Genomic DNA, 15,423 nt, shown 5'->3' with positions numbered 1-15,423 from the left:
TTTAGCAACAAAAAGTACACGAAAAGAGATGAATGGAGATGAACTGGAGGAAAGGCACCACTCAGAAAGGGATGGCAAGGAATAGCACTATTAACTGTGTCTTAATTGCTCATTAGTGTTTGACAGCATGACTTAATAAGACTAGATGAACAATCCCTGGAGACTGAGATTCTGTATGTGGTTCCACCATTAACAACTTGGGCATCTTCAGAGCCACCACAACTACTCTACCTGTAAAATGGGATTAATTCTGCCTTCTTACCTCACAGAGCTGCAGATAGCCATAATTAGGTGATATGTTACGCATGGGTCTAAATAAATGTTTCTTTAGTCAGGCTGGCTGGCTGGCTGCCCATTAAAATCACGTGAGGAAGCTATTAAACCAAAAGATGCCTGAGTCTCATAACCTGAAATTCTGAAAACCGAGTGGAGTGTGACCCTGACACAGATAGTTTTAAGAGTTCTCTGCTACTGTTTAGTTGCTAAGTTGTGTCCAACACTTTGTGACCTCACGGACTGTAGCCTGCCAGGCTCCTCTGTCCACAGAATTTCAGAGGCAAGAATACTGGAGTGGGTTGCTATTTCGTTCTCCAGGGGATCTTCCTGACCCAGGGACTGAACCCATGTCTGCTTGGCAGGTAGATTCTTTATCACTGAGTCAACAGGGAAGCCCCTAAGAGTTCTCTAGGTAGATCTAATATCCAGTCAGAGTTGAGAATTGCTCTATTAAATTGATCATGTCTGCAATGTTCCTAGTTTTTGCATGTATCAAAAGTAGGCCAGTTATCTATTTTTCAAAATCTAAGAGGTCAGTGCTCACTGGGAAAAAGCAGATGAGATCTCTCCCCATTCATCTTTTCCATTACAGTCTGTTTGGTCATTTCTAGAGCTAATCATTCTGCTCCTCCCAGTTTAACTTTCTCTTTTGTTGAAGGGGGAAAGAAAGGAAACTAGAATTTAAAAAAAAATGGGGAGGATGAGGTTGGGTGAAACTTTTTTACTCACCAATTCAAGAATATTTCCTGAATGGCAGTGTATCAAAGCTGTGAACCATGTTCTCTGGGTACATAAAAATATTTACTAAGCTATGACTTGGTGGCCAACTTGCTAATACCCTGACAGGGGAATGTAATAAGACACTTATGAAAGTATATGCTCAGTTCACAGCACACTGAGTCAATCTATCTTCTCTCCTGGGAATTTGGATTCAGGGACAGTTAATCTCTATGTGTGTGGTTAGAACTGCTGCTGCTGCTAAGTCACTTCAGTCGTGTCCGACTCTGTGTGACCCCATAGATGGAAGCCCACCAGACTCCCCCATCCCTGGGATTCTCCAGGCAAGAACACTGGAGTGGGTTGCCATTTCCTTCTCCAATGTGTGAAAGTGAAAAGTGAAAGTGAAGTTGCTCAGTTGTGTCCAACCCTTAGTGACCCCACGGACTGCAGCCTACCAGGCTGCTCCATCCATGGGATTTTCTAGGCAAGAGTACTGGAGTGGTTTGCCATTGCCTTCTCTGGTGGTTAGAACTGAGGGGCATATTAAAAACTACATATGTGGTAGCCACCTGCTGCTATAAGGGCTAAGGATTAGATAAAGCTGAGCTTCAGAGCAAGAAGAATGATAAAGAGAGAAGAAAGAAGGGCAGGAAACATACTGATACCCAAGTTCCTGACTGGTTCTAAGCTCTCGTTGTAGGTCCAGCTATATTATTGCTACTGGGCTTTATGAAACATTCCTATATTTCTGCAGAAAATACCCTGGTTTTGGTTTTAGCCAGCTCAAATAAATTTCAGCAACATGCAAAGAAAAGAAGCTTGATTAATACAGGGACATAAATTTTATGTTTTTTTTTTTTCAAAAGTGCAAGGTTGGAAGTGATAAAAGATACAAAAGAGATGAAGATTATTTGCTAGAAGATTTCCAAAAAGAATGTTACCACTACTAGTTAAGAAGAGCAAGGAAAGGAGAAAGCCCTTGAGCTGAATTTTAAATCAGAACAATAGGGTGCCTCTCTTTTCCAATGGCATCCACCATGGAGAAAATGCAAGATCATTTTAATAGAGATATCATTAATATTTGTGCACTGGCATGGTTGAGAAATATCTCATGTGTTTGGGCCTTCCATCCACTTGAAGAGAAGTCCTTTAAACTAGCAAAGTTGCTAGTCATTCACTTACTTATTCAACAGGTATTTGTTGAGCATTTCCTACGTGTTGAGCACTGTTTTAGGCACTAAAAAGGGTCCAGTGAACAAGTACATCCCATCATGGGCTTATTTTCTAGTGGGGAAATACCTGGAGTATAAATGCTATTTACATTTGTTACAAACAATAAAAGATAATCTCCAGAGCATCTCCCCACATCCTCTCCCATGTTTTTCTTCTCCTTTATTATTTTCCTTCCTAACCTGGACTATCAAATGTCTTTTAAAAATCACTAACTGGCCCCTAGGTGGCACCAAAGGATGGTGAGGGCCTCTCAGAGACTAAAGCCAAAGAAAGGTTTTTGGAAGGTTAAAGATTCTGTTCCTATATTACTATCATTTTCAGTCTTTGAGTACCAGGAACCCCAGTATTGGGCATTTATACATTTCACACATTTTCCTAAATGGAGAAGTTCAAACTGAGTCTGAGCTGTCCAGGGCTCAGAAATTCACAGCGGGGAGAAAGATACAAAGCAAACAGCACTTTCAGAAGAAAAATGCTTCTCTGTTTAATGGAATGCTTCAGGATGTTGTCCTTGGAATAACTGCATCAGAATCACCTGGAAGCAACTGGACTTGATAACATGCCACCCAGGTAATTCTGATATATACTAAAGTTTGAGAATCAGTGGAAAAATAATTCAGGGTGTGAGTCAGTTTTAGCTTTTCCACTGACTCATTATGTATGGCATTTGGTTTAAGACTTCAAATCTACATTTTGGTTTCCTCAGGTGTAAAGTGAGGATAATAGTACCCATCGTGAACTACCAGTCTTGTGAAGCTGAAAGGAAAGACCATAAGAAGATGCTTCAGAATATACATAAACATGCCATTACTATTTTTCTACATTCAGAAGAGAATATCCAGCATACAATAACAAATCTAGATACTATAAATTATTTAAAAGTTGAGAGAAAAAAAAAACTGAAATGTTTTTTTATATTACAACTGTAATAGAAATTACCTTTGATTAATTACCTTTAATTCATATGTCTGAGTTGCAGAGATGTTAAGCTGCCTATAATATTTTACACTATGGGAAGAAAACATTATTCAGCTTACTATGAGCCCATTGCTATACCCACATAATAATGTGTAGAGTGCTCTCAATTATTAAAAATGATTTTATAATATCTTGCTCAATCCTAGCTGCAATCCTATGCAGTGGGAAGACTGTTAGGATTTAACCATTTTTATTTTTGATAGTAAGGCATTTGGGAATGGAAAGGCTAACATAAGGTTAGCCTGAAAGATGATGCTGTGAAAGTGCTGCACTCAATATGCCAGCAAATTTGGAAAACTCAGCAGTGGCCACAGGACTGGAAAAGGTCAGTCTTCATCCCAATCCCAAAGAAAGGCAATGCCAAAGAATGCTCAAACTACCGCACAATTGTACTCATCTCACACGCTAGTAAAGTCATGCTCAAAATTCTCCAAGCCAGGCTTCAGCAATACGTGAACCGTGAACTTCCAGATGTTCAGGCTGGTTTTAGAAAAGGCAGAGGCACCAGAGATCAAATTGCCAGCATCCGCTGGATCATCGAAAAAGCAAGAAAGTTCCAGAAAAATATCTATTTCTGCTTCATTGACTATGCCAAAGCCTTTGACTATGTGGATCACAACAAACTGTGGAAAATTCTGAAAGAAATGGGAATCCCAGACCACCTGACCTGCCTCTTGAGAAACATGTATGCAGGTCAGGAAGCAACGTTAGAATTGGACATGGAACAATGGACTGGTTCCAAATAGGAAAGGGAGTACGTCAAGGTTGTACACTGTCACTCAGCTTGTTTAATTTATATGCAGAGTACATCATGAGGAACGCTGGGCTGGAAGAAGCACAGGCTGGAATCAAGATTGCCAGGAGAAATATCAATAACCTCAGATATGCAGATGACACCACCCTTATGGCAGAGAGCGAAGAGGAACTAAAAAGCCTCTTGATGAAAGTGAAAGAGGAGAGTGAAAAAGCTGGCTTGAAGCTCAACATTCAGAAAACAAAGATCATGGCAACTGGTCCCATCACTTCATGGGAAATAGATGGGGAAACAGTGGAAACAGTGTCAGACTTTATTTTTTTGGGCTCCAAAATCACTGCAGATGCTGACTGCAGCCAGGAAATTAAAAGATGCTTACTCCGGGGAAGGAAAGTTATGACCAACCTAGATAGCATATTAAAAAGCAGAGACATTACTTTGCCAACCAAGGTCCGTCTAGTCAAGGCTATGGTTTTTCCTGTGGTCATGTATGGATGTGAGAGTTGGACTGTGAAGAAAGCTGATCGCCGAAGTGGAGAAGACTCTTGAGAGTCCCTTGGACTGCAAGGAGATCCAACCAGTCCATTCTGAAGGAGATTGATACTGGGTGTTCATTGGAAGGACTGATGCTAAAGCTGAAACTCCAATACTTTGGCCACCTCATGCGAAGAGTTGACTCACTGGAAAAGACTCTGATGCTGGGAGGGATTGGGAGGAGACGGGGACGACAGAGAATGAGATGGCTGGATGGCATCACTGACTCGATGGACATGAGTTTGAGTGAACTCTGGGAGTTGGTGATGGACAGGGAGGCCTGGCATGCTGTGATTCATGGGGTTGCAAAGAGTCGGTCACAACTGAGCGACTGAACTGACTGAACAAACTCAACACATGTAATATTGAATTAACCAGTTTCTTACCAATACCTCTCTCTAAGCTTCTCTGTTTCTGCCCAAATCTACATTTCCCCCGCTCTTAAATCCTAGAAATAACTTTGACTCTACCCTCATCTCTTTCTCATATCCTTTTGTATGCCAAGTGCAGCTTATTTTATACTTCAAAAAATTTCAAACCCATCTCTCTTTTGCCAGCTAACACCCTATCTGTGTCTATAGCCTATTCCTACCACCAGATCTCTTTGCTGCTAGTTTCTTCCCCCTAAATTCAATGTTTCTCAACCTTTTTTCCCCCCATTATTTCCATCAGGGGCCTTTTAGCTTCCACCCTTCCCTGATCATTCTCACCATTGAAATGCTAATAAAAAACATGTACTGTATATCTTTTTATGTACTGCAGCCCTTCAGAGGACCACAAGTCACTATAATATCTAAGACCCCTCCTCCACAAGAACTCCCTTTTTACTCCCCAGTGGGTAATACTGCTCCCACTGCACACTCTAATCAATCTGTGCATCACCACCAAACTGGGCTAATCTCTGTAAAGCAGAATGTTAGCCATATCACTCACTGCCTGGCTCAGTTTCTCCCTCTTCCAATAAGATGAGATAACACAAATAAACAGCCTGAGCCTGGCCCATGATTATGTGTTCAATAAATTTTAGTTTGCTCCACCCGTTTTTCTTCCCATTTGAATACTGCTCTCCAAAAACCTTACACCAATTCACATTCTCATTAAATGTGCCTGAAGGGCTTGTTTTCCTCCTGCAGCCTAACACTGGGTTTTTAATCTGACTTTGATAATTTTACCAATGTGCTAGATCACTTCAGGGCTTCTCATATTACTCCAGATCACAGTGATTTCCTACTGAACTTTGTCTCTGCAACCAATTCACATTCTGTATTCCTCATCTTAGCGAATAACATCATATTCGTCCAATTTCCCAAATTAGAAACTCTGCATTCATTTTTTGACTCCTCTTATTTCTGAAATTCTCACAGCATTTGGTTTGAATTACTGTCAGTTCTGCTTTAGAAATTGTCACTCAGATCTAATCTATTTCCCCACTGCATCTTCCAGGTAGAACTAGAGAAAAGGCATTCTGACTGACCTCACTGTATTTTGCCTTGTACCACTCTATGCTATCTTCAACGCTGAGGCATTCATTCTTCAAAACAAAGAAAAACTCTCATTGTCATTTCTCTGCTTAAAATTCTCTCATTTTGACTTACTTCACTCAATATTGTAAAGCAATTATCCTTCAATTAAAAATAAATAAATAAATAAAAACCCCCAAAACAACACCTCTCATGCCCATGCAACTGACCTCAGGCTGAAATCTAAAAGCCTTGCCTTAAGAATCAAGGCCCTCCATTCTGCTTCCAACTGTTCCTGCTCTAACACTCCACTCCACACACCCAGAACACTCAACTCCTCTTCAATCACAGACTTCCAAGCCCTTTCATGACTATATGCCTGTGAGAATTTATTTATGTCTACTATGGTAGACAACATATTACACTGTGATTAATGTGTTACATGTCTGTTTCTCGTGTCTTCAGAACAAGCTGAAGGTAGGCAGGATAGCGTTTCAATAGCCCTGGCATCTCCAGCACAGTAAGTAAGAAGGCACTCTGTAAATCCTGGATGACTGAATGAATTACCTTAACTGTAGAGCACAATTCTGTTCTTTTAAGTGTTTCACAGAGAATCACAAAAATTCAAGTCTTTGACAAACAGGCTAAAAGCAAAAATTCTCTATTCTACTTCTTTTGATTCTCCACTGTGTGAATTTGGCTTATAATAGATGTTCAAGAAAATTCTATTTGGAAAAAGTTGATTCCTTGTCCTGTAAATGGGCTTTCTCTGATCAAAGGTAAACTCGTTCCCTTTCACTTTTGTCTATCTGCTTTGTGTCAGGCATCACACTGAAGTCTGTATAGGTTAAGGATATAGGTATGGACAAAACAGACACAGTCATGATCCTCACAAAGCTTATTGTCTTCATAAGTTAATGAAAATAGTTATGGACAAAATACATACCTCCCGAATATTCTGCTGCTCCACTTCATGCCGCTTGATCATTATTTTCCGCTTGAAGAAACGACAGTTTTTGTCATAGTACAGTCTCTGCTGAGTGAGAAGGTGGGCTTCCTCTTCAGCCTGTGTGTGCTGCAAGTTCTCTTTATGCTTGGATATCCGTTCCTGCTTTTCCTTCTTGGGTGTGCTATGGTCCTCATTCATCTCCTTCACAAAGTCAAAAACAAGCGAACAAAAAAGCCAAGCTCATCAGGCAAAAGGAACTATAATAGCTTATTGCAATGTAGATTAAATTATTTTTGAAAGTAATTGAGAATGTAAGGTTAGAAAGGCTTGGTGTTGCACAAAACATTTCCCCCCTCGCCGCCATACCTCCCTCTCCCTTTTTTTTTAATCAGTTGAGAGGGAGACATGTTAGCTTTCATGTCTCTGTCTTCTCATGCTCAGAAATCATGGGTTCACTCATTTAACTAACACACGCTTGCTGAGTTCTTATCATGCAAATGGTGCTGTGCAAGGCAAAGGATATAATGGTGAGCAAACAAACATAGTATCTGCCATCATGGGGCTTTACAGTCTAGAATCAAGAATAAATCAAAGAACCACAGAAATTAAGTGAAGATTACTGTGATAACTATTGTGTAGTTGAAGTACTTGGTTTGAAGAGTGTTTAATAAAAAATATTTGACCTGGGTAACAACTAAGCTGAAATTTCAAAAATCTGTAGGAGTTAACCAGTGAGAAAGAATAGAGAAGAATACTCTGGGCAGAGGAAATAGCATGTGCAAAACTGTTAGGGCAGGTTAATTGAAACATGGTACAGTGAAGGAACTGAGGGAAGGTCAGGGCAGGTGGTACAGTGTGACATGAGATGAAGCTGGACAGGTAGGCAGTACCACTGGAAGTCTTACATGCCAAGTTAAGGATACTGAGCCTTAGAACAGGAGAAATGGATTTTATATATATGTGGGGGTGTCATGAGATGCATTTCAAAAAGATGACTCTGGCTGCCATGTGGAAAACAGAATGAAGGAGGCAAGAGCATGTCCATGGAGACAGCTAGGAAGCTATTACAAAGTCCAGGTGAGATATATTCATAGCTTGGACAAAGGAGGTGGTGACAAGATGGAGAGAAGTAGGCAGATGTCACAGACGGGAGGTAATGCTGCAAATGTCACTAGTTTGAATTTTAGGAAAAAGCATTCTTCATTTGGTATTAGAGGGTAAATAATAAACCACCTATATTTCCAAAAGAACAAAATACATAACTGTTTTAGATCATATGGGTGAAGGGAGTGAAGTGAAGTCGTTCAGTCGTGTCCGACTCTTTACGACCCCATGGACCGTAGCCCACCAGGATCCTCTGCCCATGGGATTTTCCAGGCATGAATACTGGAGTGGGTTGCCATTTCCTTCTCCAGGGGATCTTCCCGACCCAGGGATCGAACCTGGGTCTCCCGCACTGTAGGCAGATGCTTTACCATCTGAGCTACCAGGGAAGGGAAGAAAGCAGTAAATCAGAACAGTTAAGATGTTAGTCTATGGGGAAAGTAAGAAGATAACTTTTAGAGAAAGTATTGGGCATCCGTTGTTCATACTGTTTACACCTACAAGCTGGACCTTTAATATCTGGTTAACTATTCAGTTGAAATCTTTTATTGCTATACTTATTTTACTTAAGTTTTGTGATGTGGACGTCACACACTGTTTAGATTGTTTTTGCACTTAGCTAAGTTCAGTTCAGTTCAGTTGCTCAGTCGTGTCCGACTCTCCGCGACCCCATGAATCACAGCACGCCAGGCCTCCCTGTCCATCACCAACTCCCGGAGTTCACTCAAACTCATGTCCACCGAGTCGGTGATGCCATCCAGCCATCTCATTCTCGGTCGTCCCCTTCTCCTCCCACCCCCAACCTTTCCCAGCATCAGAGTCTTTTCCAGTGAGTCATAGACAGGCCATATCTAGGTCTCCATCACCCTCACGAAAATCTGAGAAGGTTGGATTGAATGATCTTCAAGAACATTTTTAATTTTAGAGAATTTGTGGGATACAATCCCAAGACAGGGCTGCCTTTGGCTAATTTGTGAAATGTGCCCTTAACTCACTTTCCTAAATACCTTCTTAGCCCAAACCTGACTTCTCAGAATCTGGACACCCTGTGGGGTCTTCCCAAGTTCCTTATCTTGAATTCCCTCCCCAGCACTTCAACACTGTCCTATGGGCAGGCATTTTTTCTTTATCTGTCTTCTCCGCCTAGTCAAAGCCTACAGCTCCCTTATCCCATGTACACAGTACTATGAAGTTCAGAAAACAGAAGACACTGGCAAACTAAATAGTGCTGAATTGCCCGTATCTCTTAGTAGAGAACTGAAGGAATCTCTCAGAGGTTGTCGGGCATGTTGTTCTGTCTCTAGACTCCCCCAGATTCACTTGTCTCATCTTTGCTAATTCCTGGTAACCTCCTTCCCCGACTTGACCTGAATAACTCCTAGAGCAGTTTTACTATAGTGGTTTTACTGTAGCGCTTTTACATCAGACAAAATTGGGTTTGAGTCTGTAGATCCACTGCATATGAGTTATTTAACCTTACTGAAACCCTCTGAGCCTCATCTTCATCTGTTCAAGAGGCATAATGATACCCGCCTCATAGGGTTATTGCAACCATTAAATATAATAATAAGGCAATGTGTTTAGCTTAGAGTCTAATACATGTTGAGCGTTTTTGGAAAAGTGGGTTCTTATCATTATGCATAAGAATACATAGGAAAATATATTTATAATAAATGGATTATAAATATTCAGTCAGTTCAGTCGCTCAGTCGTGTCCGACTCTCCGCGACCCCATGAATCACAGCACGCCAGGCCTCCCTGTCCATCACCAACTCCCGGAGTTCACTCAAACTCATGTCCACAGAGTCGGTTATGCCATCCAGCCATCTCATTCTCTGTCGTCCCCTTCTCCTCCCGCCCCCAACCTTTCCCAGCATCAGAGTCTTTTCCAGTGAGTCAACTCGTCGCATGAGGTGGCCAAAGTATTGCAGTTTCAGCTTCAGCATCAGTCCCTCCAATGAACACCCAGGACCGATCTCCCTTAGAATGGACTGGTTGGATCTCCTTGCGGTACAAGGGACTCTCAAGAGTCTTCTCCAACACCACAGTTCAAAAGCATCAATTCTTCGGCGATCAGCTTTCTTCACAGTCCAACTCTCACATCCATACACGACCACTGAAAAAACCATAGCCTTGACTAGACGGACCTTGGTTGGCAAAGTAATGTCTCTGCTTTATAATATATTATCAAGGTTGGTCATAACTTTCCTTTCAAGAAGTAAGCGTCTTTTAATTTCCTGGCTGCAATCAGCATCTGCAGTGATTTTGGAGCCCAAAAAAGTAAAGTCTGACACTGTTTCCACTGTTTTTCCATCTATTTCCCATGAAGTGATAGGACCAGATGCCATGATCTTCGTTTTCTGAATGCTGAGCTTCAAGCCAACCTTTTCACTCTCCTCTTTCACTTTCATCAAGAGGCTTTTGAGTTCCTCTTCACTTTCGAAATGCCATAAGGGTGGTGTCATCTGCATATCTGACTTAGCTAAGAAATCTTTGTAAATCAACTTTCAATTTTCCTGTTCCAATGAAATCTCAAGTGAAATATTAGAATCAACAGAGCAAGAGCTATTCCATCATGGAGTAAGCTAGGATCACAACAGGAAGGCTGGTGGACTCATTTCTAGATACTGTGATGTCACTACTAGGTTTGGCATTAACAACTATATTGCACATCCAAACTGAAATATGATCATAAAAATTCATTTCAAAATCAAGAATAAATTATTTCTGGATCATCCATCATTCTGGATTACCGGAGATTGTTCTGTCATCTCAAGGATGATAACTTTTATATCAATATTTAAGCATACATGACATTTTATTTTTCTAAAGATTTTTTTTTTGATGTGGACCATTTATAGAGTCTTTATTGAGTCTGTTACAATATTGCTTCTTTTTTTTTTTTTAATGTTTTGGTTTTTTGACTGAGAAGTATGTGGGATCTTAGCTTCCCTACCAGGGATAGAACCCCCTACACAAAAAGCAAAGTCTTAACCACTGGACCACCAAGGAAATCCCTGCCATTTTCAACAGTCTGAACTAAGCTTTACTTCATAGAGAAAGTCTTATTATAGAGGCTGTCTTAAATTGAGTGTAGGTTTGTTTTTCTTCATGAGAATGTGAAGGACTTGTATGCTTAGGCCCGTGGTCTTTAGCACTCATAAATCTGAGTATGGAGAACCCCAAATAGCTCTATGCCTGAGGACTGAGTGGGGACTTTCAAATGCTGTTCTCTGGGAGAATCTTCTAAAGATGGAGTTCATACAAAGCTCCAAATACCTTAGAGGTACAAATGCTCAAAATGGTGACTGCAGCCATAAAGTATGGCTTCCAGAGCATGAGAAAACACATGAAGCTGTAAGTAAAAATCTATCTGCAGTTGAGAAAATTCCAAAATTTCTTATTGAAAAATCAAGGTTATCTCTGTGATTTAGTTACCTCTATTAGGATATAATAATCCAGATCATGAAATAACTAAGAAAATGGAGAGTGTGTAAACCTTCTTGGTTGGGCTATTTCTCTCCATTGCCTGGTTTTCCAGACCTAACAGTGTCAGAGATGATTCTCATTCTGGCAGTGCAGGTCAGAAAGAAATTTCTGTCAGTTCCAACAATTACCAGTGACCCATCTGGGCAGAGCAAACCCCAAGGCACTTGCTTTTAGTTATTTTTTTAAAAAAGAACTGTTTTAAAAAAAAAGCTGAAGAGGAACCTAGCTAACTCTCATATTGTTAACTTAGAATATGTGCCCAAGTGACTGATTTCATATACTAAATCAAGTCCCATCTGACTTCTGTTAAGCCTTAATACACCAGTAGTTCAAAAGTGAGAAACCCTAAGTCTTATGAGAAGGAGTGTCTATGGAACTGCAGGCAATTCAGCTGTAAGTCCCAGTAAAGGAGAAGTGAAGGCACTCGAACTTCTGGCTCAAACTGCAGTTCCTCAGAGGAACTCTCTAAGTCCACTAGAGGTCTTCAACCAAATACTAAAGAATCACTCACTCACTGATCAAATATTTCACATGTACCAGGCACAGGGAAGTAATGACACAAAGAAAAAAGATATATGGTCTTTGCTCTTACTGCTTACTGGCTAGTAGGATAAAATAGCTCAAATAATAGATACATATAAAATAGAAAATTAGTGTTATAACACCAGAGGTACCTATCCTGGTCAAGGCAGTCAAGGGAAGATTTTCCTGGGAAAGTGAAATTTAAGTTATGGTACTAATAAACAATCCTTAGTCTTACAAGGAGGGTGGAAAGCGATTGGGAGTGGGGATGGGGAGAGCACCTTGGTGGAAGAAAGTGTGAGCAAAGACTGTGGAGATGGGCAGAGCTGGATACATTTGAGGACCCAAAGGTGACCACTGTGGCAGGAGTAGTGCTGAGTTGGGATGGGTAAGAGGCGAAGGGAAAGTTCGTGTGAGGTGAGAAGGGAGGCTGGTAGCTGACCACATAGGGACTTTTAGTATTTTGATCAATAAGCAAATACAAATGAAAGAGCAGAGCAATGAGAAGTCAATAAATATTATAATCATGAAGAGATATGATGAAACTTATGGTTTGAAAAGATCACTGGCTGACATGTGGAGGAAAAACCAGAAGTAGGCAAGAATGGTTTAGAGTGAAACCAATGGTTCCTGAAGTGTTCCTGGACAAGCACCATGAGCATCATGTGGGAATTTGTTAGGAATGAACATTTCAAACTTCACCCTAGATCCACTGAATCAGAACATCTAGTAGTAGGTTACCAATCTGTTTTGATAATCACTTCAGGTGATTATATTGGAAAGTTTGAGCATTAATGGGTTACGATATTGTTCACAATGTAGGATGAATTAAGTTCTAGTCATTCTAATGGCAACTTGATGACTGCAAAATAATGGTATGCTTACCTCTTTTATTTTTTCCTTACAAATCTTATACTGCTTCTTCTGACTTTCTAAGAAAGTTGTCAAGTCTTTCTTTTGCTGGGCCAAGATCTGTTGCTGGAACTTCTTCTCATCTGCTGCAGCTACCTTTGCCTGATAAAATAACAAATATAATATAGGATGAATTGTTCTTAACACAGAATTCATCTGTCTGTTCTCCAATGCATTCAAAGAGTCCAAAAGTACTGAACAGTATAATTTTCTTGAAAACATAATTCATAAAACACAGAAAAGGAAATATCTGTTTTAATTCTCTTTCATCTTAAACAAACAAAAAATTTTTTAAACTTTTACCATCAAAAAATATATTCCTAATTATGGGAAAAACATGAAGTTAAACCGTAAATGTGTTTTATTGGACACATACATAAAATAAATGGGATGAAAGATGGACCAAGGATTATAATAAGAACTCTTCATTATATTGTCAGTGGCCCAAGAGCTAAATTATAAAATAGATAAATAACCATGACAGGGCAGTTCCCCACCCCCCCACCAAGAATTTAACTCTCTAATTGGTTATTTCAACTATCAGATTTCTGAATGAGGTCATCTTTAGTATAACAGGCAAAAATTAATGACTTTTTGTTTTCTGAAGAATCTGCTAAATAATCCACAATAGCTGGATATCAGGACATTCTGAGGACTCCTAGATGGATAAAAAACAGACTAGTCTTTGGCCATATAAGCCTGAACGCGCCCAACCTCATCTGATCTCAGAAGCTAAGCAGGGTCGGGCCTGGTTAATACTTGGAAGGGAAAAAATAGACCAAATAAAAGATAACCCAACCAATACTGGCTCCTGAAAGTGACCAAATCTAAGCTTAAGGGAACCATAGGTGAAGTGCATGTGTAGGATGATATACTTAGAGGATAGAGGGGGAAGTATGCTTCTTGGTTCTTTCTATGAATCTTTTCACTTTTATCTTCTATTATTAACAGTTTTTCCATTATGAACAATTTTTTCCACATATTTACCAAATCTAATTCCCAAGAAAGACTTGTTTATTTAATCAATATTACCCCTATTTGGGCAGAGGTTTTCATGACACACTGCCTCTAGACTGATGGCTGTTTGGGGGAATGATCCTACAATTCTGATGTTTCCTCCCATGTAGAGAGAGAGAGCGCCAGTGAGCCTGATTACTGAAGCACCCCTGAAACCCTGTCCCTAGTCACTCCATCCCCAGGGAGTACAAATTCACCCTTGCTTTCCCACACTAGGTAACTATATAAGTCTTTTCGGGGTGGGAAAGGCAACTGGTTTAGTACTGCCAGTGCCTGGGTGGATGAGTCTGTTTAATTTTGTTCGGGATTGTTAGGCCCATTTCCCTTCAGATATAAATCACTTCTTTAACATTTATTGGTAATAAAGTGATATTTTGGCTATCTGCATTACCTTCCTGTCTTTTAAAAATATATATTTATTTATTTATTTGGCTGTGCCAGGTCTTAGTTGTGGCATGCGGGAACTTTAGTTGCAGCACGTGGGATCTAGTTCCCTGACCAGAGATTGAACCTGGGTCCGTTGCTTTGGGAGCATGGAGTCTTAGTCACTGAACTACCAGGGTAGTCCCTCATCTTGTCTGTTTTTAAAATTATTTTAGAACCTGGATGGGGAAGAAAGATGTTCCTAGAAGACCCAACAGTAGCCAGATCAACTATTTGCTGCCATTGGTCAGGTGCCCATTCGTAGGCCAATCATCACTAAAAGGGACTATCTGTAGAGCAGTTTTCTTTTGAAGAGAACTGTGGATGAGGCACAGTAACAGACTTGAAAGGTGCAAGTTTCCATAGGATAGAAGCATCTTGTTTCTTTTTATTTGTATCATACCTCCATCAGGGAACTGATGCTCAGAATACATTTGAATAGACAAGGATGCAATATATACTTTTAGTTACTATTTGAACTTTTAATGACAAATTTAAGTAGCCTCATAAAACCTGGACCCCCTTCCCCAAAGCAACCCTGTTCCTCCGTCACCAAAAAGCACATCACACCTGCCTCCTGCTCACAGGATGTGGCTGACTGGGACAGGCTTGGCTTGCTGTGGCACGAGGGCATGAGTGTGTATACTGACCTCCTTTTCTATGATAGCCACTTGCTTCTTGGCCAGCTTCTCCAGCTCGATGGACGAGTTGTTGGCATGTGTCTCCACCTCCTTCTGTAGCTTGAGGCGGTGCTCGTCCATCTCAGCCTTCAACTTGTTCTCCAGGGCGATCAGCTGCTTCTGGTGCTGGCGCCGCATCCGCTTATAACCTGACATCTGTTCCCGCAACTCGTTCTCCTGCTCATGCTCATGGATCTGTCGTGTAACCTGATTTGGGTTGGGGAACAGAACTCAGGTTACCAGATTCGTGGAAGAGGAATGTTCAGGCAAAGCAGAAGAACCCTCTGGTAGAATTTTATTTACCATCGTCAGCATCAGTTCAATTACTATTTCCTGAACACTCACACAAGTTCCAGGCACTGTGTTGGGTCA

The 15,423-nt window shown here is 40.6% G+C and overlaps 1 protein-coding gene across 3 annotated transcripts in view; it reads right to left on the bottom strand.

The window, feature by feature from the left end:
• The window catches only part of TAOK3 (TAO kinase 3), a 195,599-nt gene that overhangs the window by 12,369 nt on the left and 167,807 nt on the right, over window positions 1-15,423 (bottom strand). For all 3 annotated transcript variants that reach the window (XM_055405631.2, XM_055405630.2, XM_055405632.2), the window contains exons 15-17: window positions 15,022-15,258; window positions 12,905-13,033; window positions 6,902-7,105 (exon numbers count right to left, since the gene is read on the bottom strand). In XM_055405631.2, the coding sequence (XP_055261606.1) occupies window positions 6,902-7,105; window positions 12,905-13,033; window positions 15,022-15,258 (570 nt within the window). The remainder of the gene's footprint in view (window positions 1-6,901; window positions 7,106-12,904; window positions 13,034-15,021; window positions 15,259-15,423) is intronic.

Source organism: Moschus berezovskii, chromosome 19 (assembly GCF_049115385.1).
Source record: "Moschus berezovskii isolate FMDL1 chromosome 19, NW_MosBer_1.0, whole genome shotgun sequence".
NCBI classification, from domain to species: domain Eukaryota; kingdom Metazoa; phylum Chordata; class Mammalia; order Artiodactyla; family Moschidae; genus Moschus; species Moschus berezovskii.
This window is presented reverse-complemented; position numbering and strand designations above follow the sequence as displayed.